General features: G+C 42.5%; 1 protein-coding gene across 1 annotated transcript; it reads left to right on the forward strand.

Moving 5' to 3' along the window:
• The first annotated feature begins 1,165 nt into the window (after positions 1-1,165).
• Positions 1,166-3,943, forward strand: LOC143267134 (uncharacterized protein MSANTD5-like). Its single transcript, XM_076544041.1, has 3 exons — positions 1,166-1,247; positions 3,148-3,453; positions 3,780-3,943. The coding sequence occupies exons 1-3, from the start codon at positions 1,166-1,168 to the stop codon at positions 3,941-3,943; spliced, it is 552 nt and encodes a 183-aa protein (XP_076400156.1).
• Positions 3,944-23,651: the final 19,708 nt, after the last annotated feature.

Consider the following 23,651-nt stretch of genomic DNA (forward strand, 5'->3'; position numbering starts at 1 on the left):
GATATGGGGTGAGCTGGTGTAAGTGAGAAGAGAAACTTCAGTTGTTAATGAAAAAAATACATTAAAAACAGCAACATTTACTAGTTATTTTTACAGTGTGTTGTTTGCATGTGTGTCTACAGCCCTGAACAGTGTGCCAGATCTTATTATAGATGGTTGTGAGCTCTCCTGTGGTTGACGGGAATTGAACTCAGGACCTATGGGAGAACAACAACCAGTGTTCTTATCTGCTGAACTAATTTTACAGCCAGTAACTCTTTTTGTTTGTTTTTTCATTTGTTTTCTGTTTTAGGTTTTTCAGACAGTGTCTCTGTAGCTTTGAAGCCTGTTTTGGAAGCCACTTTGTAGACCAGGCTTGCTTGCAACTCAGAGATATCAGCCTGTGTATGCCTCCCGAGCCCTGGGATTAAAGATCTGTGCCACCACTGCCCAGGGAAAAACAGACTTTTAAATATAAAAAATTTACAAGAAGTTTTAATGAATTTAAATTTAGCAAATGTGTTAGAGCATGAAATCCAGCAGCCAAAGTGGCCCACATGTTTAATGCGAACACTCAAGATGGGGATCCAGACGTGGGCTGACTAGTGTGATGCCCTGAAGGATTAATTGAAAATTTGGTGAGTTCAAGGAAAGCCAGGACTATATAGAAACAAACAAACAAACAAATATGAGACAACAACTAAAAATCAATGTCACAAAACCCAAATTGAAGTGAGTTGTCTTGTTTGTGTTGTGTTTCTTTGATAATTTTAAATTGAGTCAGAGTTGGAGAAATCGGGGCCACCCTCCTGTCTCAGCCTCCAGAGATGGGATTCAATCTTGGTGTTCTCCACTGCTGACCCAGCCTATGATCCAGAGAGGCGGGGCCAGATTCAATCACAACCAAGGGATATATAAAGGGCCGGATCAATACTTAGTTCACAGTCTTCCAGAATTGCACGGAGGTGAGCGGAGCTCTTTGTCCACACTCCAGTCTCTGTGGGACCCGCCAACATCCAGAGAACCCCAGTTCTGTGACACTGTAGAACCAGACAGATCTCAGGAGGAAAAAGGTATGTGAGTCGGGGATTCTATTCTGTGTTTTCTGAATGATGGCTGGGACATTTGTCCTGGAATTAATCCCAGAAGGTGGTCTTTGTGCCTCTGGGACAATTCTGTAATCCACATGATTATGGAATCATCTTGTACTCACGGCAAGGCCGTGGAAGGTGTTGGTAATATGTTCATTGGACAGACCAGGACAGCAGGTAAAAATAAGGTTTACTACTTTGAACGTGAAGTTTGCTGAGGCAGATTCTGCTTTATTCAACACTAGCCTGCAACCCACTGTGTGGAGAGGAATAACCCTGAACTACTCCGGGCACATCTCAGGAAAGAACTGCTATTATTTCCTGCAGCCAAACAACCAGGTCCTATGCAGGAGATGGAAAATATTGGGTTTCATGATTCTTTTTTTTTTTTTTTTTTTTTGTTTTTGTTTTTTCGAGACAGGGTTTCTCTGTGTAGCTTTGTGCCTTTTCCTGTAACTCACTTGGAAGACCAGGCTGGCCTCGAACTCACAAAGATCCACCTGGCTCTGCCTCCGAAGTGCTGGGATTAAAGGCATGTGCCACCACCGCCCTGAACTACTCCGGGCACCTCTCAGGAAAGAACTGCTATTATTTCCTGCAGCCAAACAACCAGGTCCTATGCAGGAGATGGAAAATATTGGGTTTCATAATTCTTCTGATATTTTTATGTTTTTTGAAGCACAGCTGGGGTGAATTAGGATGTTTAAGATGGACTTTTAGCAGTAAGGTAACAGAAAGAAGTTTGGAGGGAATGGGTGAGAGGTGAAGAGAGTGGGTGAGGTGTCGGGGTCATATATTGTACACCCCAATAAAACTTATCTGGGAATCTGAGAACAAAGCCAGAAGTTAGATTATCCATAAAGGCCAGACAATTTATGGGTCACACCCTTAATCCTCTCACTGGAGAGGCACAGAACCCTCTGGATCTCATCTGGGTCTCTGAGGTGAAGGCCACTCTGGGAAGAGAGTCTTTAATCTCAACACTTGAGATCTCATGCCTTTGCTTGGGAAGGACACACACCTTTAATCCCAGGAAGTGATGTCAGGGCAGAGAAAAGTATATAAGGCCTGAACAAACAGAAACTCACACTCTTAAGGCTGAGGATTTTGTAGAGGTAAGAACAATGGCTGACTCTTCTGTTTCCTTGATGCTTCAGATTTACACACTATGAGGCCTCATTTTTTTTTGTTTTTTGTTTTTATTGATAAGACCTTTTAGCATTTGCTGTTACACCATCATCTCCCAGGACAGGTCTTTCTGGGTCTCATCTGTCCCTTCCACAGGGACGGCTCTGATACTCACTGGAGGCTTTTCCTGGTCAAGCTTGACAACCAAGCTTTCCTGAGGTGAGAATGACCAGCATCTGTAGATGAGGAATGAAGGGTCCATTGTTTGCTAATGCTGCAAGAGGCTGGTTCCTTAATCCACACACAGCTATCCCTGTTGCATAAAAATGGTGTTGAGAACTCATTTGTTCATTTCTTGACAGAGAAAAGTAAACCAAGTCAAAAGTTTGAGAAACACCCAAGAAGGCAGAATGGACCAGAGTGGGCAACAGGAAAGACAAGGAAGCCCCTCAGGTAATCATCGAGAAATGTGTGCTAACCCAAAAACCTTCTACTGCGTTTCTTGATCTGTGATTCCTGAGATTATGGCAGACCCCAGATGTGAGAGGCAGTAGTGAGGATAGAGAGGTACTCAGTGGTTCCAGATCTCTGACCTTCTCACAGTAGAGACAGAGGTTCTGGGCCTAGGATAAGCACTCTGGGGTGTGGGAGGGGTGGTTATGAGTTTTGGTGGGAACAGTGTTCCCAGGTCCCACTTGTCCTGTGAGAGCTTCTTCTATTCTGAAATGTATTTTCTAAAACTGAAGACACCTATGCACTCCCAGTGAGTGGACTCCTTGTAATTAAGGGCAGGGTAGATGCCTAATCCTTGGCTAACAAGCAGGTGTTTGTAATCTCACGATACGTGAATGAAGGCCCTGTGGTTGATCAGTGTGCAGGAAGAGTCCCCAGGAAAAGTTTAGATGTGCATGGTGGGAAATGCTCTGACCCATTCCTCTGTCCTTTGCAGATCCTTCCCATAGGCCTTGGAATGATAGCGAAATTAGGATATTCCTGATGGAGTGGGAAGTCGTTGAACAAGAAGTGGGCCACAAAGGGCAAAACACTTGTGAAAAAGTCAGGGCTATTCAACAGCGACTCTGTCAGCGAGGCCTAAGGAAGACCTGGCAAGACTCTCTGCAACTGATGACTGATCTAAAGACCTTGCACTGGCGGCTCACTCACGAGAGAGCAGGGGTCGAACCCTTGTTTTCTCCGTATTCGGAGCACCTCTACAGGATCCTTGGTCACAGACAAGAGTGGAGCCCCTGCCCAGGTTAGTCCCTTCTGCAGAGACCTCTGAGGCTCTATAGAAGGTGGTCTCAGCTGGCCTTTCTTCATGGGCACAGAATGTAGGCAAGCCCCATTCCCACAGGCCTCTGTGGCACAAAGCAGCAATGTCTGGCCTCCCTGTGTGTCTAACTCCCTCTCACACCCAAGCAATGGAACTATGACTTGTTCATAGTTGATTTTGACCAAGGGGCCAATTGATTACTGAAGGTGATTCAGTGAAAATCAGGATACCATGCTTATGATCTCTCTCTCTCTCTCTCTCTCTCTCTCTCTCTCTCTCTCTCTCTCTCTCTCTTTCTTCTCCCACAGGACCTCAATATGATGGAGCTGCATCACCCATACCCCACATGTACCCTCAACCTCCAATGCAATGGCTGACTCCCGTGTACCAGCCTTGGGATTATGGCTTCCCTGTGCCTTCCGGAGAGCTTCAAGGGAACCCACCAACAATGACGTACAGTGGGCATTCTTGATTTCCTGATGGGAACTTGAAAACATTTAACTGTGCCACACCTGCTTCCTGTTTTGGCCCTGAAGAATCCAGCCTTCATCAGCCATGTTCAACTTCTTATGAGCACCCTGGGCCGAAGAAGAAACAGTGTAGATTCCTTGAATTTTCTCTAACTACATTGCAATCATTATGTTTTGTATATGTAAACTTCTTTCTCTACCTTCCCAGTGAAGAGTAGTAAATGGAATCAAATAAAAGTTTCAAAAGAATCTCTTGCCTCATCCTATGGTGGTATTTTATTTGTACTAAAATGTTATTTGTATGTTAATAAATAAAGTTGCCCAGGAGTCAGAGCTATTAGTAAGCCATAGGAAAGCTGGGCATTGGTGGCGCACACATGTAATCCTAGCACTTGCAAGGCAGAGCTAGGTAGATCTCTGTGTGTTTAAGGATACAGCCAGCATTGGAGATACATGCCTTTAGTCTCAATACCAACCATAGACCACCTGGAGTTATGAACAGACAGGCAGTGACTAGGAGGTCATGAGGTTGTGTTTACAACCAATAAGAAGGCAGAACAGAAACTCTATTTTTTAAAAAAGACAGAAACAGGAAGTAGGTCTCTTTTGGAGAGGTAGGACCACCACCAGAGGAAGGGTAAGGTTTTTAGCTCCTAGATCTGACCTCTTGGCTTTCTTCTTTGCATTGGTTCTGTGTTTTTTATTTAATAAGATACTTGGATACATCTACATCATCCTTGTCATTTCAGTGGAGCCCATAAGAGTAGTCGGGCAGGTGATGTGGTAGTGGTGGAGGTTCATTCCTGGGTGACTGGGACTTGGCCTCTACCATCTATCTTCATCAGACTCCTGGTATTGTGTCTCCTCAACTACATGGGGAACCCCTGCCTCCATAATCAGCAGCTCAACACTTTATCCATTCTAGAACCCTTGTGTTGTAGAACCCATGATCAGTGTTTCAGAGCCTCAGAATCCCCAGAATGCAATGGAAACCATTGGAAGCTGGAGACGTAGCTGTGTGATGCAATGATGGAACCTCAAGTTAGAGAATATCAAAGTTTCTCAAATGTAAGTGTCAGATATGAAAGAAGGCCAGACAACAACATCACCATCTATTCTAAGTTTAGAACATGTTTCTCTTTGAATGAGGGATAGTTACGTCACGTGAGCCATAATATTGACCTGGTTTAACCTATAATGCCATTGCCTTTCAACGTTGGATAGTCATATCACTATTTTACAGCTACAGGTAATAGTCATGTCATACAGATACACTCCCTCTAGAGTCACTGTGACTTGGATCTTGTTACTTTTGCAAATTAAATATGACATAAGGTGATATGAAAATGTGTCCAGATGAATAGGTGTAATCTCCTGATGAGTATTCTTTTTTCTTTCTTTATTAAGAAAGTTTCTACTCACTCCACAGACACCCCTCCTCTTTCCTCCCACCCGCATCCCTCTTTCCCGGACCACCTCACATCCACACATCCTCCAAATCGAGGTCAGCAAAGCCCAGCACACTGAGCCTAGGCAGATGCAAGCCCCCTTCCCACTGCACCAAGGATGTGCAAGGTGTCACACCTCAGACACCGGATTCCAGAAGCCTACCTATAGACCAGAGACAGATCCCAATTTCCCTGCCTGGGTGGCCCCCAAACAGCTTGAACCAATCAAACATCTTCCGTATCCAGAGGGCCTAGTCCAGTCCAATGGGGGTTCCACAGCCACCAGTCCACAGTTCATGGGCTTCCACTAGTGTGGCCAATCATCTCTGCATGTCCTCCCATCATGATCTCGACATCCCTCCCCTGCAGTATCTCTCCTCTCTCGCATCAATTGGATTCCCAGAGCTCAGCCTGGTGCCTGGCCTTGGATCTCTGTATCTGCCTCCATCAGTCACTGGATAAAGGCTCTATGATAACAACTAAGTTATTTGCTAGTCTTGTCACCAGAGTAGACCGGTCCAGGAACCCTCTGTACCACTGCCAGCAGACCAGGTAGGGTCAATTTGTGGATTCCTGAGAGCTTCCCCTGCACCCTGCCTCTTCCTATTCCCATGATGTCCTCATCTATCATAGTATCTTCCTCCCTGCCCTCCCACCTGTTCCAGCTTGACCCTCCCAGTTTCCCTATGTTCTCATCCCCCACTCCTTCTTGTCTGCCATGCCCCCCCCCAGTCCACTCATGTAGATCTCATCCACTTCTTCAAAGGGTCCTGATAAGTATTCTTAGTATTCAACTTGACTACATCACAACTAGCTAGAATCCCAAAGCAGGGGGGCACACTTGTGAGGTGCTTTTGCTTAATCATTTCGTGTGGCATGTTCCACTTCTGAGCCAGAGCTTTGAGGTGGGTAAATAGATGTTTCATTAGGGCAGACCGGGTTTAGGCAAGGGTTCACCACCCCTTTTATGGGTGGAACAACCAACTGTACTACAGGGATCTCCTAAAATTCATCTCAGTAGGTGGGCATTGTGCCTGTAGGACAATTCTCCAGTCTACATGATTATGGAATTGTCTTGTACTCACGGCAAGCCCCATGGATGGTGTTGGTAATGTGTTCATTGAACAGACCAGGACAGCAGGTAAAAGAGTGTTTACTACCTTGAACGTGAAGTTTGCTGAGGCAGATTCTACTTTATCCAAGACTAGCCCACAACCTACTTACTGTGTAGACAAGAATGTCCCTGAAATACTCCATGTACCTCTCATGGATGTCATTCTGAATTGTTTTATTTTTTTTCCTTTTATTTTATTTTACAATACCATTCAGTTCTACATAACAGCCATAGATTCCCTTGTTCTCCCCCTTCCTGGCACCCTCCCCTTCCCACCAGCCCACCCCCTCATTCCCACCTCTTCCAGGGCAAAGCTTCCTCCCAGGACTGAGATCGACCTGGTAGACTCACTCCAGGCAGGTCCAGTCCCCTCCTCCCAGATTGAGCCAAGCGTCCCTGCATAAGTCCCAGGTTTCAAACAGCTAACTCATGCAATGAGCACAGGACCTGGTACCACTGCCTAGATGCCTCCCAAGCAGATCAAGCCAAACACCTGTCTCACCTATTCAGAGGGCCTGATCCAGTTGGGGCCCCACAACCTTTGGTTCATAGTTCCTGTGTTTCCATTTGTTTGGCTATTGGTCCCTGTGCTTTATCCAACCTTGGTCTCAACAATTCTCATTCATATAAACGCTCCTCTTTCTCTCTAATTAGACTCCCAGTGCTCCACCCAGGGCCTAACCGTGGATCTCTGCATCCAGATTCTTCAGTCCTTGGTTGGGGTTTCTGGCACAACTATTAGGGTGTTTGGCCATCCCATCATCAGAGTTGGTCAGTCCTGGCTGTCTCTCCACCATTGCCAGCAGTCTTTTATATGGGTATCTTTGTGGATTTCTGTGGGCCTCTTTAGCACTTTGTTTCTTCCTTTTCTCATGTGGTCTTCACTTACCATGGTCTCCTATTCCTTGTTCTCCCTCTCTGTTCATGATCCAGCTGGGATCTCCGGCTCTCTTTCCCTCAACCTTCGCCCTTCATTGCTCCCACTCATTTCCAGGTTTTTCATGTAGATCTCATCCATTTCTCTGTCATTGGGTGATCCTTGTGTCTTTCTTGGGGTCCTGTTTTCCAGGTAGCCTCACTGGTGATGTGAGTAGCAGTCCAGTCATCCTTGTTCCACATCTAGTATCCTCCTATGAGTGAGTACATACCATATTTTGTCTTCTGAGTCTGGGTTACCTCACTCAGGATGATTTTTTCTAGATCCATCCATTTGCCTGCAAACTTCATGATGTCATTGTTTTTCTCTGCTGAGTAGTATTCCATTGTGTATAAGTGCCACAATTTATTTATCCATTCTTCAGTTGAAGGGCATCTAGGTTGTTTCCAGGTTTTGGCTATTACAAACAATGCTGATATGAACATAGCTGAGCAAGTGCTCTTGTGGTATGATTGAGCATTTCTTGGGCATATGCCCAAGAGTGGTATAGCTGGATCTTGGGGAGATTGAATCCCAATTTTTTAAGAAAGCGCCATACTGATTTCCAAAGTGGTTGTACAAGCTTGCATTCCCACCAGCAGTGGAGGAGAGTTCCCCTAGTTCCACATCCTCTCCAGCATAAAGTGTCTTCAGTGTTTTTGATCTTAGCCATTCTGACAGGCGTAAGGTGGTATCTCAGAGTTGTTTTGATTTGCATTTCCTTGATGATTAGGGATGTTGAACAATTCTTTAAATGTCTTTCAGCTATTTGAGTTTCCTCTGTTGAGAATTCTCTGTTTAGTTCTCTAGCCCATTCTTAATTGGACTGTTGGTTGTTTTGATGTCTAATTTATTGCATTCCTTATATTTTCTGGATATCAGTCCTCTGTCTGATGTGGGGTTGGTGAAGATCTTTTCTCATTCTGTAGGCTGTCAATTTGCCTTGTTGACGGAATCCTTTGCTCTACAAAAGCTTCTCAGTTTCAAGAAGTCCCATTGATTGATTGTTTCTCTCAGTGTCTGTGCTACTGGTGTTATATTTAGGAAGTGATCTCCTATGCCAATGTGTTCAAGACTACTTCCTACTTTCTCTTCTAGCAGGTTCAGAGTAGCTGGATTTATGTTGAGGTCCTTGATCCACTTGGACTTAAGTTTTGTGCACGGTGACAGATATGGATCTATTTGCAGCCTTCTACACGTATATCCAGTTATGCTAGCACCATTTGTTGAAGATGCTTTCTTTTTTCCATTGTACACTTTTGGCTTCTTTGTCAAAAATTATATGTTCATAGGTGTGCGGGTTAATGTCAGGGTCTTCAATTCGATTCCATTGGTCCACATGTCCATTTTTATGCCAATACCAAGCTATTTTTATTGCTGTAGCTCTATGGTAGAGCTTGAAGTCAGGGATTGTGATGCCTCCAGAGGTTATTTTATTGTACAGGATTCTTTTGGTTAGCCTCGGTTTTTTGTTTTTCCATAAGAAGTTGAGTATTACTCTTTCCAGGTCTGTGACGAATTGTGTTGCTATTTTGATGGGGATTGCATTGAATCTGTAGATTGCTTTTGGTAAGATTGCCATTTTTACTATGTTGGTCCTGCCTATCCATGAGCATGGGAGATCTCTGAACAGTTTTATTAAATAAGAAACACAGAGCCAAATTCAGAGTTAAAAACCAGAGAGATCAGAGCAGCAACCAAAAGCTAAGTCAACACCGCCTTCTTACCCACCCTGTTGCTGTTGCTGTCATTCTTCCCCTCAGAAACAGGACTACTTCCTGTGTGTCTGTCTTTTTTTTCTTTTTTTGACTTTCTGTTCTGCCTTCTCATTGGTTCTAAACCCAACCACATGACCTCCTCGTCACTGCCTGTTTATACAGACCTCCAGGTCTCTATGGTTGGTATTGAGATTAGAGGTATATGTCTCCATGCTGGCTGTATCCTTAAACACACAGAGATCTGCCAGTCATGTGATCAGGATTAAGGGCATGTGCTACCACTGCCAGTCTTCTGCTAAATGGCTTGTTATTAGCTTTGACCCCCGGGCACTTTCCTTTATTAACATACAAATAAAATCACAATTCAGCCTAAATAAAATACCACTATACCTCTCAGGAAAAAACTGCTATTATTTCCACCAGCCATACAACCACATCCTATGCAGGAGATGGAAAAGTATTGGGTCTTATAATTCATCTGACATTTTTAAGTTTTTTGAAGCACAGCTTGGGTGAATTAGGACGTTTAAGATGGACTTTTAGCAGTAAGGTAACAGAAAGAAGTTTGGAGCGAATGGGTGAGAGCTGAAGAGAGTGGGTGAGGTGTTGGTGTGATATATTGTACACCCCAATAAAACTTATCTGGAGATCTGAGAACAAAGCCAGAAGTTAGATTATCCATAAAGGCCAAACAATTTATGGCACACACCCTTAATCCTCTCACTGGAGAGGCACAGAACCCTCTGGATCTCATCTGGGTCTCTGAGGTCAAGGCCACTCTGGAAAGAGAGCCTTTAATCTCAACACTTGAGATCTCATGCCTTTGCTTGGGAAGTACACACACCTTTAATCCCAGGAAGTAATGTCAGGGCAGAGAAAAGTATATAAGGCCTGAGCAAACAGAAACTCACTCTCTTAAGCCTGAGGATTTCACAGAGGTAAAAACAATGGCTGGCTCTTCTGTTTCATTGATCCTTCAGATTTATCCCATTATTTGGCCCTCTTTTGTTTTTTATTAATAAGACCTTTTAGCAATTGTGTTACTCCGTCATCTCCCAGGACAGGTTTTTCTGTGTCTCATCTGTCCCTTCCCCAGGGCAACCTCTGATACTCACTGGAGGCTTTCCCTGGTCAAGCTTGACAACCAAGCTTTCCTGAGGTGAGAATGACCAGAATCTGTAGAAGAGGAATGAAGGGTCCATTGTTTGCTAATGCTGCAAGAGGCTGGTTTCTTTCTTTCTTTCTTTTTTTTTTTTTTTTTTTTTTTTGGTTTCTCAAGACAGGGTTTCTGCGTAGCTTTGTGCCTTTCCTGAAGCTCACTTGGTAGCCCAGCCTGGCTTCTAACTCACAGAGATGCACCTGCCTCTGCCTCCCGAGTGCTGGGATTAAAGGCGTGAGCCACTACCGCCAGACCTAAGGCTCGTTTCTTAATCCACACACAGCTAAGAGACAGAGATTGCTGTTGCATGAAAATGGTGTTGATAACTTATTTATTCATTTCTTGCCAGAGAAAAGCAAATCAAGTCAAATATTTGAGAAACATGCGGCAAGGCAGAATGGACCGGAGTGGGCAGCAGGAAGGACAAGGAAGACCCTCAGATAATCAGAGTGAAATGTGTGCTAAACCAAAAGTCTTCTACTGCATTTCTTGTTGTGTGATTGCCGGGATTATGGCAGACCCCTTGGTGGCATTGTGCTCCCCAAAATATTGTGTACCCTAATAAATTTATCTGTGGTCAGAGAACAGACAGCCACTAGATAGAGAGGCTAGAAAATGGTGGCACTCATGCCTTTAATCCTGGCATTCCAGAGGGAGAAATCCATCTGGGATCTCTGTGACTTCAAAGCTACTATGGAAGGAGCCAGGCATGGTGACACCCCCTTTAATCCCAGGGAGTGATGGTAGAAGGCAGAAAGATATATAAGGCATGATATATATAAGAAAGACATATTGTTTCTGATATATTCAGAAAGATATATAAGGACCAGGAACTAGAAGCATTTGGCCTGGTTCAGCATTTGGCTGGTTAAGAATTTGGCTGGTTGAGCATTCAGGCTTTTAAGCAGAAATTCAGCTGAGACCCATTCTAGATGAGGACTCAGAAGCCTCCAGTCTGAGGAGACAAGACCAGCTGAGGATCCTGCGAGGTGAGGTAGCTGTGGCTTGTTCTGGCTCTCTGATCTACCAGCATTGACCCCAATAACTGGCCTCAGGTTTGATTTTATTAATAAGAACTTTTAAGATTCATGCTACAGACCCCAGATGTGAGCAGCTCTGGTGAAGATAGAGGAGTCCTCAGTTGACCCACATCTCTGACCTCCTCACAGTAGAGACAGGGGTTCAGGGGCTGTGACAAGCTACTGTGTGTGTGAGGGGTAGTTATGAGTGTAGGTGGGGACAGCGTTCCCAAGTCCCACTTGTCCTGTGACATCCCCTTTGATTCTGAAATGTATTTTCTAAACCTCAAGACACCCATGATCTCCCAGTGAGTGTACTCTTTATAATTACCGGCAGGGTGGATGTCCAATGCTTGGCCGGCAAGCAGGTGTTGGTAATCACATGATACATGAATGAAGGCCTTGTGGTTGATCACTGTGCAGGAAGAGTCCCCAGCAAAAGTTCAGAGGGCACTGTGGTTAATCAGTGTACAGGAAGAGTCCCCAGAAAAAGTTCAGATGTGCATGTGCATGCTGGGAAATATACTGATCCCATCCCTATGTCCATTGCAGGTCCTTCCCATAAGCTGTGGAATGACCGTGAAATCAGGATCTTCCTGCTGGAATGGGAAGGTGTTGAGGAGGGAGGAAGTGAGCCACCCAGACAAGATGCTGAAGAAGGTCAGGTCTATTGACAAGAGACTCTACCAGGGTGTCCTGAGGAAGACCTGGCATGAATGCTTGCAACTGATACTCAGTCTGAACACCTTGCACTTGTGCCTATCTAATGACAGAGCAGGGATCAAAGCCTTGTTTTCTCTTTATTCGAAGGACCTCTACACGATCCTGGGCCACAGACAAGAGTGGAGGCCCTTCCCAGGTTAGTCCTTTCTGCAGAGACCTCTGAGGCCCTCCAGAGGGTGGCATCAGCTAGGCTTTCTTCATGGGCACAGAATGTAGACAAGCCCCATTCCCACAGGCCTCTGTGGCACAAAGCAGCAATATCTGGCCTCTGTGTGTCTAACTCCCTCTCACACCCAAACAATGGAACTATGACTTGTTCCTTGCTGGTTTTCGACCAAGGGGTCAATTAATTACTGAAGGTGATTCAGGGGGAACTAGGGTACCATGCTTATGTTCCAAAATTAGCTAGAATAGCAAAGTAATTGGTCACAATTGTGAGGGATTTTCACGTAATCAGCTTGGGGGTATGTTCCACTTTGGAGCTAGATCTTTCAGGTGGGAAAACAGATGTTTCATTAGGTCATATTGGGATTAGGACCAGGGTTCATAATCTCTGTTTCAAGACCCCCATTATGGGTTGAACAACCAACTGTATTTTAGGGATCTCCTAAAACATCTCAATTATTGGATGTTTACGCTAGGATTCAGAAACTTAGCCAAACTATAGTTATAAAACAGCAACAAAATTATTGTATGACTGGAGATCATCACAACATGAAGAATTTTATTTAAAGGTCCGGGCATTAAGGAAGTTGAGAACCACTCCATTTGAGGCTGTGTGTTTTAGATATTGGCAAATACTGAAGACCAGCAGAGACAATTCTCTTGAGTGATCAACAGATCCTGGATCCTTAGTCCTTCTGTTCATGGGCAGCCATTGTTGGATTAGCTAGACCACAGGCCAGAATTCATTGTAGTTAATCATCTTAAGAATGTGGCATCAGCTGGCCTGATCTCGTGAGCACAGAATATAGGCAAGCCCCAATCCCACAGGCCTCCATTGTACAAAGCAGCAATGTCTTGCCTCTCTGTGTGTCTAACTCCCTCTTTAACCCCAAGTAATGAACTATGACTTGTTCATAGCTGATTTTTGACCAAGGGGCCAATTAATTATTGAAGGTGATTCAGGGATACCAAGGAATCATGCTTGTGGTCTCTCTCTCTCTCTCTCTCTCTCTCTCTCTCTCTCTCTCTCTCTCTCTCTCTCTGTTTCTTCTACCACAGGACCTCTCTATGATGGAGCTGGTAAAACCCAACTTCACATGTACTCTCAATCTCCAGTGACATGGCTGACTTCTGTGTACTAGCCTTGGGATTAGTGGTTCCCCGTGCCTTTTGGAGAGCTTCAAGGGAACTCACCACTGATGATGTTCAGTGGGGATTCACAGATTCCAAGATGGGAAACCTGGAAAACTTTGACTGTGTATGTAATCTTCTTTCTCTGTCTCCTCAGTGAAGGCAAATAAGTGGAATGAAATAAAAGTTTCTAAACAAACTTCTCCCTCCTCCTTGTCTTTTCAGTGGAGCCCATAAGCGTAATGGGGCATGAGATGTGGTCGGAGTGGAGGTTCATTTCCGGGTGACTGGTACTTTGTCTATACCCTCTATCTTCATCTGACTCCAGGCATTGAGTCTTCTCTACTACAAGGGGAACATCTCCTTCCATAGACAGCAGCTCAAAACTGTACTTATTCTCTAGCTCTCTTGTTTAAGCCATCATGGTCAGTGTTTCAGAACCTCAGATTATCCAGAATGCAATAGAGACCATTGGCTGCTGGAGTCATAACTGTGTGGTACAGTGATGGAACACCATATAAGGGAATATTAAAGTTTCTCCAATATAAGTTTCAGATATGAAAGAAGGCTGGACAAGGAACATCACCACCTATAGTAAGTTCATAATGTATTTCAATTGAAAGAGGGACAGTTACATCATGTTAGATGTAATTTTGACCAGGTTAAGTTTGAATAGACATATCACTATTTTCCACCTACAAGTTATAATCATATCACACAATTACACTCATAGGGGTCATTGTGACATCATTATTGTTATATGTGTTAAGTAAGCATGACGTAAGGTGATATGAATGGGTTTCCAGTTGGAAAACATTGAACTCATGATGGGTATTCTTAGTATTCACCTTGACTACATCCATGATTAGCTAGAACCCCAACATGGGTGAGGTATTTTTGCTTGATCCTTCTGTGTGGAATGTTCCAATTCTGAGCTAGATCTTTGAGGTGGGAAAACAGACCTTTCATTAGGGTAGACTGTAATAATGGCAGAGGTTCACAATCTGTGGGTCATAAAACCTTTTATGGGTGGAACAACCCATAAAAGTTATATAGTTATGAAGTGGCAACAAAATAATTTTATGGTTGGGGGTCACCACAACATGCGGAATTTTATTAAAAGGTTCAAGTATTAGGGAAGTTGAGAACCTCTCCATTAGAGGGTAATTCATTTATATTTTGGCAAATACTGAAAACCAACTGAGACAGAGAAAGATAGAAAGACAGAGACAGACAGACAGACAGAGAGAGGAGAGAGAGAGAGAGAGAGAGAGAGAGAGAGAGAGAGAGAGAGAGAGAGAGAAGAGACACTGACTAATATAAATCACATAGCTATATTCATCTGTCAAAAGTGTATTAAAGCTTTCTTGGAATACCTGGGATGCTAACCTAAAAGATAGGGCTTCCATGGACACTGGCTACTCAGGGAGGGTCTCCTGATATGGGGCTCATTTCACTACATTTTCACATGGGACTTGTATCCTTAAGGACCTCTAAATGGGCAGACATCCCAAAATATCGAGGGCAGGCACATCAGGAATTAAAGATCATCCTATTCTACTTAAAGAGTTATAGGCCATCCTCAGGGTACCTGACAACCTGTCTCCTGAGTAGAAGGAAAGCAACAGATGCAGTCAGGCAGCTATCTCTGTCATTCTAGACTTTTGCAAGTTGCTTACAATTCACTTCTTGTTTACACAGGTAATATTATATCCTTCTGAGGTCTTTAATGTATATGAAGACTAGATAGGTAAAATCATGTTCTTCCTTGGTTAGGATAAGAGAAAAGGTAGATATGAAACCTTAGAATCACAAATAGAGGATAAATAGGATAGCATCTTTAATTTTGCCAAATACAAATAGACTAGATATTAAAACTATAATTCTTGCATGATAATTGTTTTGTTATATGAAATTTTACTATGTTAAAATTAAAAACTATCACTTTTAAAAAAAAATAGGAAAGTGATGTGGGTATTGCCCTACTTGCTGTGAATGTGTTGCACTGATTGTTAGATAAATAAATGCTGGTTGGGCAGTAGCCATGCAGGAAGTACAGGTGGGATAAGCAGACAATGAAAACTCTGGGAAGAGGAAGGCTGAGTGAGGAGATGCGAGTCAGCCAACCAGGGAGCAGCACTTAATGACAGACAGGTAAAGCCCCGGAAAGTGGGGTGACATGTAGATCAACAGAAATGGGCTTAGTTTAAGTTTAAGAGCTAGTCAGGAGTTAGCCTGAGCTAATGGCCAAGTAGTTAATAAGTAATAAAAGTCTCTGTGTGTTTACTTGGTCTGAGTGGCTGTGGACCAGGTGGGACCCAGAACAACGTTCAGGTACATGTGTAACATCCTTTCTCCAACTTCTCAACAAGGAAAAATAAAGTGAAATCAAATAGAGATCTCTAAAGGAACTCCTGACTCATCCTTGTCATTTCAGTGGGACTCATAATGATAGTGGGGCAAGGGATGTTGGTAGTGGTGATGGTTCATTCCTGGGTGACTCAGACTTGGCCTCTACCCTCTATCTTCATCAGATTTCTGGCATTATGTCTCCTCTACTACAAGGGGAACCCCTGCTTTCATAAACAGCAGCTCATCACTGTATCCATTCTCTAGCCCTCATGTTGTAGCACTCATGGTTAATTTTTCAGAGCCTCAGACTCCCCAAATGCAAATGAAAACATTAGGAGCTGGAGACATAGCTGTGTTTTGCAGTGTACATCAAGTAAGAGAATATCAACGTTTCTCAAGTGTAAGTGACAATGCCACTTATTCTAAGTTTGGAACATGTTTCTCATTGAAAAAAGATAGTTACATCATTTAGACATAATATTGACTCGGTTTTATATATATATAAAGCCTTTGCCTTTCAACACTGGATTGTCATATCACTATTTTCCTTCTACAGGTCATAGTCATATCATACAGTTACACTCTAGGAGTAATTTTCACTTGGATATTTCACTTGGCAATTATACATGACATAAGGTGATACATAAGTGTGTCAGATAGGCATGGAGTCATGATGGGTATTCTTAGTATTCAACATGACTACTACCACAATTAGCTTGAATCTGAAAATGGGTGGGCACAATTGTGAGGGATTTTGCTTAATCATTAAGTGCGACATGTTCCACTTCTGAGAAGATCTTTGAGGTGGGAAAACATGTTTCATTAGGGCAGACTGGGATTAGGGAATGGGTTCAATGGTTTCAATCAATGGGTCATGACCCCTATTTGAGTAGAACAACCAACTGTATTACAGGTATCTCCAAAACCATCTTAATTATCAGAAATTCCTATTAGGATTCAGAACATTAGCAAAAGAATAGTTATGAAGTAACAACAAAATAATTGCATAGTTGGGCATCACCGAAACATGAGGAATTTTATTGAAAGTTTTGAGCATTACAAAAGTTGAGAACCATTCCAGGAGAGGCTACCTCTTTCAGAGTTTGGTGCTACTACAGACCAGCTGAGACATTTCCTGGAAGGGAACTACAGCCCTTGCATTCTTAGAACTTCTAATCATAGGCAGGAATTGTTGGATTAGCTGGACCACAGGGTGCAATGCATTGTAGTTTATGTCTCAAGACACTCTCACACACCAACAGACTGTGGGAGAGACAGAGACACATAGACAGACAGACGTAAACACACACACACACACACAGAACACAGGGTGAGGGAAGCTGGGGGGCGAGGATGTATAGGGTACAAGAGAAACATTGGTTGTTATGGAAAATAAAAGAAAAAATATATGAAAAGTATTGATTTATTATGTATGCAGTGCTCTGTTTGCATGCATGTCTGCAACACAGGAAAGTGTGCCAGATCTTATTATAGATGTTTGTGAGCTCTCCTGTGGTTTCTGAAAATTGAACTCAGGACCTCTGGAAACACAACCAGTGTTCTTAACTGCTGAGTCATCTCTCCAGTTGGTAACTCTTTCTTTTTTCTTTTTTTTTTCTGTTTGTTTGTTTTCTGTTTTAGATTTTCCAGACAGTGCCTCTCTGTAGTTTTTGGGCCTATCCTGGCAGTCACTTAGTAGACCAGACTGGCCTGCAAATCAGAGCTCTCAACCTTTCCATACCTCCGGAGTGGTGGGATTAAAGGCCTGTGCCACCACTGACCAGTGATAAACAGCCTTTTATATTGAAAAAGAAGGAAAGGAAGGAAGGAAGGGAGGGAGGGAGGGAGGGAGGGAGGGAGGGAGGGAGGGAGGAAGAAGGAAGGAAGGAAGGAAGGAAGGAAGGAAGGAAGGAAGGAAGGAAGGAAGGAAGGAAGGAAGGAAAAACGAAAGTTTACATGAAATGTAGCAAATGTGTTAGAGCATGAAATCTACCAGCCAAGGTGGCCCACATATCTAATGCCAGCACTCAGGATGGAGATCCAGACATGGGCTGATCATTGTGAAGATGATGGACTGTCTAAATTTCAGTGAGTTCCAGGAAAGCCAACCTATATAGAAATAAACAAACAACAACAAACACACAAACATGAGACAACAAAAAACCTATGTCACAAAACCCAAAATGAAGTGAATTGTCTTGGTTGTGTAGTGTTTCTTTGATAATTTTAAATAGAGTCAGAGTTGGAGAAATATGAGCCAAATTTCTGTCTCAGCCTCCGGAGATGGGATCCAATCTTGGTGTTCTCCAATGCTGACCCAGCCTATGATCCAGATTCAATCACATCAAGAGCTTTATACATGGCTGGATCTCTACTTGGTTCCCAGACTTCCAGAATTTCAGGGAGGTGAGCCGACCTCGTTGTCCACACTCCAGTCTCTGTGGGACCTGCCAATACCCAGAAAACCCCAGTTCTGTGACACTGTAGAGCCAGAGAGATCTCAGGAGGGAAAAGTTATGTGAGTCAGGGAAACCTTTCTGTGTTTTCTGGAAGCCTGCTGGGATATCTGTACTTCAATTTATCTCAGAAGTTGGACATTGTGCCTCGTGGACAATACTCCAATCTACATGATTAGGAATCATCTTGTGCTCATGCAAGTTGTTGGTAATGTGTTCATTGGACAGACCAGGACAGCAGGCAAAAATATAGTTTACTACCTTAAATGTGAAGTTTGCTGAGGCAGATTCTGCTTTATCCAAGATTAGCCCACAACCTACTGTGTAGACGGGAATGACCCTGAACTACTCCATTCATCTCTCAGGAAAGAACTGCTATTATTTCCACCAGTCAAACAACCATGTCCTATGCAGGGAATGGAAAAGTATTGAGTCTGGGTGGGTATGTCTTGGGGTGATATATTGTAAACCACAATAAAACTTCTCTGGGAATCAGAGAACAAAGCCAGAAGCTAGATTAGACATAAAGTTCAGACAATGAGGTACACAGCCTAAATCCTATCTCTCAGGAGGCACAAAACAATCTGGATCTCATCTGGGTCTCTGATTTCAAGGCCACACTGGGAAGAGAGCCTTTAATCTCAACACTTGAGATCTCATGCCTTTGCTTGGGAAGCACACATTCCTTTAATGCAAGGAACTGATGTCAGGGTAGACAAAGGTATATAAGGTCTGAGCAAACAGAAGCTCACACTCTTAAGGCTGAGGATTTTGTAGAGGTAAGAATATGGGTGACTCTTCTATTTGTCTGATCCTTCAGATTGAACCCAGTATCCAGCCCTGTTTTTGTATTTTATTAATAAGACCTGTTAGCAATTATGTTACACTGTCATGTAACAGGACATGTCCTTCTGTGTCTCATCTGTCCCTTCCACAGGGGCACCTCTGATACTCATTAGAGACTTATCTAGTCAAGCATGACAACCAAACTTTCCATTAGGTGAGAATGACCAGCATCTGTAGATGAGGGATGAAGGGTCCCTTGTTTCCTAAACCTGAACTAGGCTGGTTCCTTATTCCATAGCCAGCTAAGAGACAGATATTGCTATTGCAGGAAAATGGTGTTGATAACTTATTTATTCATTTCTGGACAGAGAAAAGAAAATCAAGTCAAAGGTTTGAGAAACATGCAGCAAGGCAGAATGGACCAGAGTGGGCAGCAGGAAGGACAAGGAAGATCCTCAGGTAATCAGAGTGAAATGTGTGCTAAACCAAAAGTCTTCTAATGCATTTCGTGTTTTGTGATCCCCAGGTTTATGGGAGAGTCCAGATGTCAGCAGCTGTGGTGAGAACGGAGAGGTACTCAGTGGTTCCAGATCTCTGACCTTCTCACTGTAGAGACAGAGGTTCAGGGGGCTGTGATAGCTCCCTGGAGTGTGGGAGGATTGGTTCTGAGTGTAGGTGGGGACAGCGTTCCCAGGACCCACATGTCCTGTGAGAGCCCCTTCTACTCTATAATGTATTTTCTAAAACTGAAGACACCTATGCTCTCCCAGTGAGTGGACTCCTTGTTATCACCAGCAGGGTGGATGCCTGATCCTTGGTGGGCAAGGAAGTGATGGTAATCTCATGATACGTGAATGAGGGAACACAGAATGTAGACAAGCCCCATTTCCACAGGCCTCTGTGGCACAAAGCAGCAATGTCTGGCCTCTCTGTGTGTCTAACTCCCTCTCACACCCAAACAATGGAACTATGACTTGTTCATTGCTGAGTTTTGACCAAGGGGCCAATTAATTATTGAAGGTGATTCAGGGGGAACCAGGGCACCATGCTTATGAGATCTCTCTCTCTCTCTCTCTCTCTCTCTCTCTCTCTCTCTCTCTCTCTCTCTCTCTCTCTCTCTCTCTCTCTCTCTGTTTCTTTTCCCACAGGACCACTCTATGATGGAGGAGCTGGTAACCCCATGCTTCACATGTACTCTCAACCTCCAATGCCATGGCTGACTCCCATGTACCAGCCTTGGGATTACGGCTTCCCTGTGCCTTCTGGAGAGCTTCAAGGGAACCTACCACAAATGATGTACAGAGGGAATTCTTGATTCCCTGATGGGAGACTTTGAAAATATTTGATTGTGCCATACCTACTTCCTGCTTTGGCCCTGAAGAATCCAGCCTTCATCAGCCATGGTCAACTTCTTATAACCACCAAGGCCCTAAGAGGAGACAGTGTGGATTCCTTGAATTTTCTCTAACAACATTGGAATCACTATGTTTTTTATATAATCTTCTTTCTTTGCCTTCCCTTTGAAGAGTAATAGGTGGAATCAAATAAAGGTTTCAAAAGAAACTCTTGCTTCATCCTTGTCATTTCAGTGGGGTGTAGATGAAATTCTAAATGGTGTTATCAAATAAAATACACAGTGCCAAATGCAGAGTTAAAAGCCCAAAAGATCAGAGCGCTTGCAAAGTCTTTACCTTACCACTTGCTGCTGTCCTTGACCTGAGAGACCTTGTTCTGTGTGACCCATCTTTCTATTGCCTTTCTGTTCTGCCTACTCATTGGCTTTAAACCCAATCACATGTTTTCCTCATCACTGCCTGTCTGTACAGACCTCCATTTCTCTATGGTTCTTACTGAGATTAAAGTTTCGGGTCACTGCTTGGCTGTGTCCTTGAACACACAGAGACTCTGCCTGCCATGTGACAGGATTAAGGGTGTGTGCCATCACTGCCAGTCTCCTGTTAAATGGCTTGCTTTTATCTCTGACCCCCAGGCTACTATTTAACATTCAAATAAAATCACATTTCAGCACAAATATAATATCGCCACATTCCCCCTCCTATTTGAATAGAAAGAAAAAAGTAACAAAGTTATAACTAATATAAAAAAGTATATATAATAAGTACAATAACTATATACAATTTATACAAGCAATAAATACTTAAACAATGTCTAGTCCATTTGCATTGGACAAACCCAGAAAAAAATGCCACTACCTACCCTATTTTGGTAAGTTCAAAATGTACCTGATTCACTTTCTATCCTAACATATAATGTTAACAGAACTAGCTTATAACATCTTTCAAATTTGTACACTTACACGTCTTTAGTGAGTTTCTTTTCTGAAATTCTTAACTAGAAAAACTATAACTATCTAATCTTTAACTATAACTGTAACTATAACTACCTAAACTTCAACTCCCTCAGAGCCCCAAGAAGGATATAATATCACCAAAAAAAAAAAAAAAAAAAAAAAAACACAGGAAGTGCACACAAGTGGCTTCCAAAAAAAATGTGAGTTGACAGAAACATCCAGATGCCTGGACAGTCTCACCTGAAGTTTCTCAGCAGTGTTGGGGCATCATCTTCAGCCTATAGCATTAGCATATCCAACACTCATTTGTGAAGTAGGATGTACACAAGGCCAACTGGTCAACCTCACATTTGGTGAGAATAGTCCAGAAATACCTGAATTCCACCAATGTCCTGTCATTATCAGGGTTTTAAATTCTGGAAATTGTTGATGTTTTTTGAATTCAGCTGTCCATTCTTCTTAACTTGTGGGTGGCTTCATCTCAGCATCCTGTTCTCTGCATCCCATTCTTCTCAGCTTGTGTGTGGCTTCCATTTTTTATTCAATGCCAGTCTACCATTGACAGGTTAGACTCCATCAGCTTAGCTACTCTTTCAAGAATAACTGTTTCAGCTGCTGTACCACTGCACATCAGAAGCCATTGATCCACTGCAAGTTCAGCTGCCTTTGAAGAAAGGGCACTGTACCTTTTCCAGATTGCAAAGGCCACTTCACAGATGGTACCATAGTGTCCTGGCCTCAGAAGATGCCTGTTGTTAAAGCCACAACCACACTTGTCTTGGCAAGAATCGGTAGTCTTTGTTTTGTGTCCTGTCTGTTCTTTTTGTCCTGTTTGTCAGTAGATGATTCAAGGATACTTTGTTGTCCAGTGGTGAATTTTTGCCACAATGAATGTTAACTCTATATGCAGTTTCTTCAATGCCCATATCTTCTCTGAAGTAGATTGGTACAGCCAGGAACCAACATGTCTCATAGTCATAAAAAAAGAAAAAAATTCTAAGTTATTAAAAACATTTTAAATACCATATTCTGTACATCTTTGAAGGGTTTGAAGATGACCTGCCTATCTAAATTTTATCTGCTCGATCTTGAAAACATACCGAACATGACTACCAGTTCGATTGTAATGTCTAACTATTAACTTTGATTTCTTTATATCCTAATATTTGGTAATACTAACATTCAAGGATCAGCAAATTGCATTACATTGTTAAAGAAACTGTGTAAGTACAGCATCTTGAACAAGATTAGAAATATACATATAGCATTTTCTAACAATATCAATCTCAATATATATAATTTGAATACAATAAACAAAAATCCAACCCAATGTAAATTATTTAAAACATAGTAATTGTCTTTTTAAAGTAGATTAAATAATCTTTTTTTCTATATGTTATCTATATCTCCTCTTTACTTTTCAGAGTAGAATCAATAATCTACACTCTATTCTATCATTTCTATATATCTTTTTTTTTTAAACAAGAACCTTAAATCTAATATCCTTTGCTTAGCCCTTTTCCTATCCCTTAACAACAACAAATTGTAACCAACCCTCCTAAATAATGAAAAGTATCCCAGACCCAAAACCAATAAAAGGACCAAAAAACACCTACCCCACACCACCTCTTTAAGAAGATGGGTGCTGTGTTCTTAAAATTGCTTCCTACTGGTTATGAAGGCATCTTTATTCTGAAAAGAAAAATTTTGGGTTAATAGTCAAATTCTAAGAAACGTAGCCAAATCCTTTGTTGTCCAGTCTGTGCATAATGCCAAAGTTCAGGGCTTATCTCAAGTCCTTGTTCAAGTAGTTTGTGAAACTGGATCATCTCAGCTAGCCATCTCAAAACTGCTCTGAGCAGTTTGTAGTTCAAAGTTGATCTGTAGGTGATGTTTGTCAGCTTAGTGGTATTTTTATTGTCCACATGGAATTGTTGTAGTTGTGGGGCCCCATCTTTTTCCTGGAGACTTCAAATTTGATGTTAGGCCTGGTCGTGATTCCCTGCAGAAAACTGATAGAGATTCAAACATAAAGACATGTATAGGCAGCTAATTGAAGCCTTTTTTCTAGAATTCATTAGTACTCTATATGACCATTAATATCTTAACAAAGTTTAAAATATATATGTATATTAATCTTGTAAATTTTGATATAAAATTCATACTTTAAGAAAAGTTTAAAGGATCAGGATAGAATCAAAGAATTGATATTAATAGTAATAAAATAGTCCTTTAAATTTTTGTTCTTTGCTTGTTTTCTCCTGTCCCATATCAGAAGATGGCTCTTTGTTTTGGCATGATACAGGGAGTTTCCATTTTCCTTTTAACAGCATGCTTGGGTTTAAAGAAGGAGAGAGCCATTCTCCAACTCCAAAGCCAGCTTTAATTTTTAATTGAACTGGGACTACAAGA

Source organism: Peromyscus maniculatus, chromosome 9 (assembly GCF_049852395.1).
Source record: "Peromyscus maniculatus bairdii isolate BWxNUB_F1_BW_parent chromosome 9, HU_Pman_BW_mat_3.1, whole genome shotgun sequence".
Classification (NCBI taxonomy): Eukaryota; Metazoa; Chordata; class Mammalia; order Rodentia; family Cricetidae; genus Peromyscus; species Peromyscus maniculatus.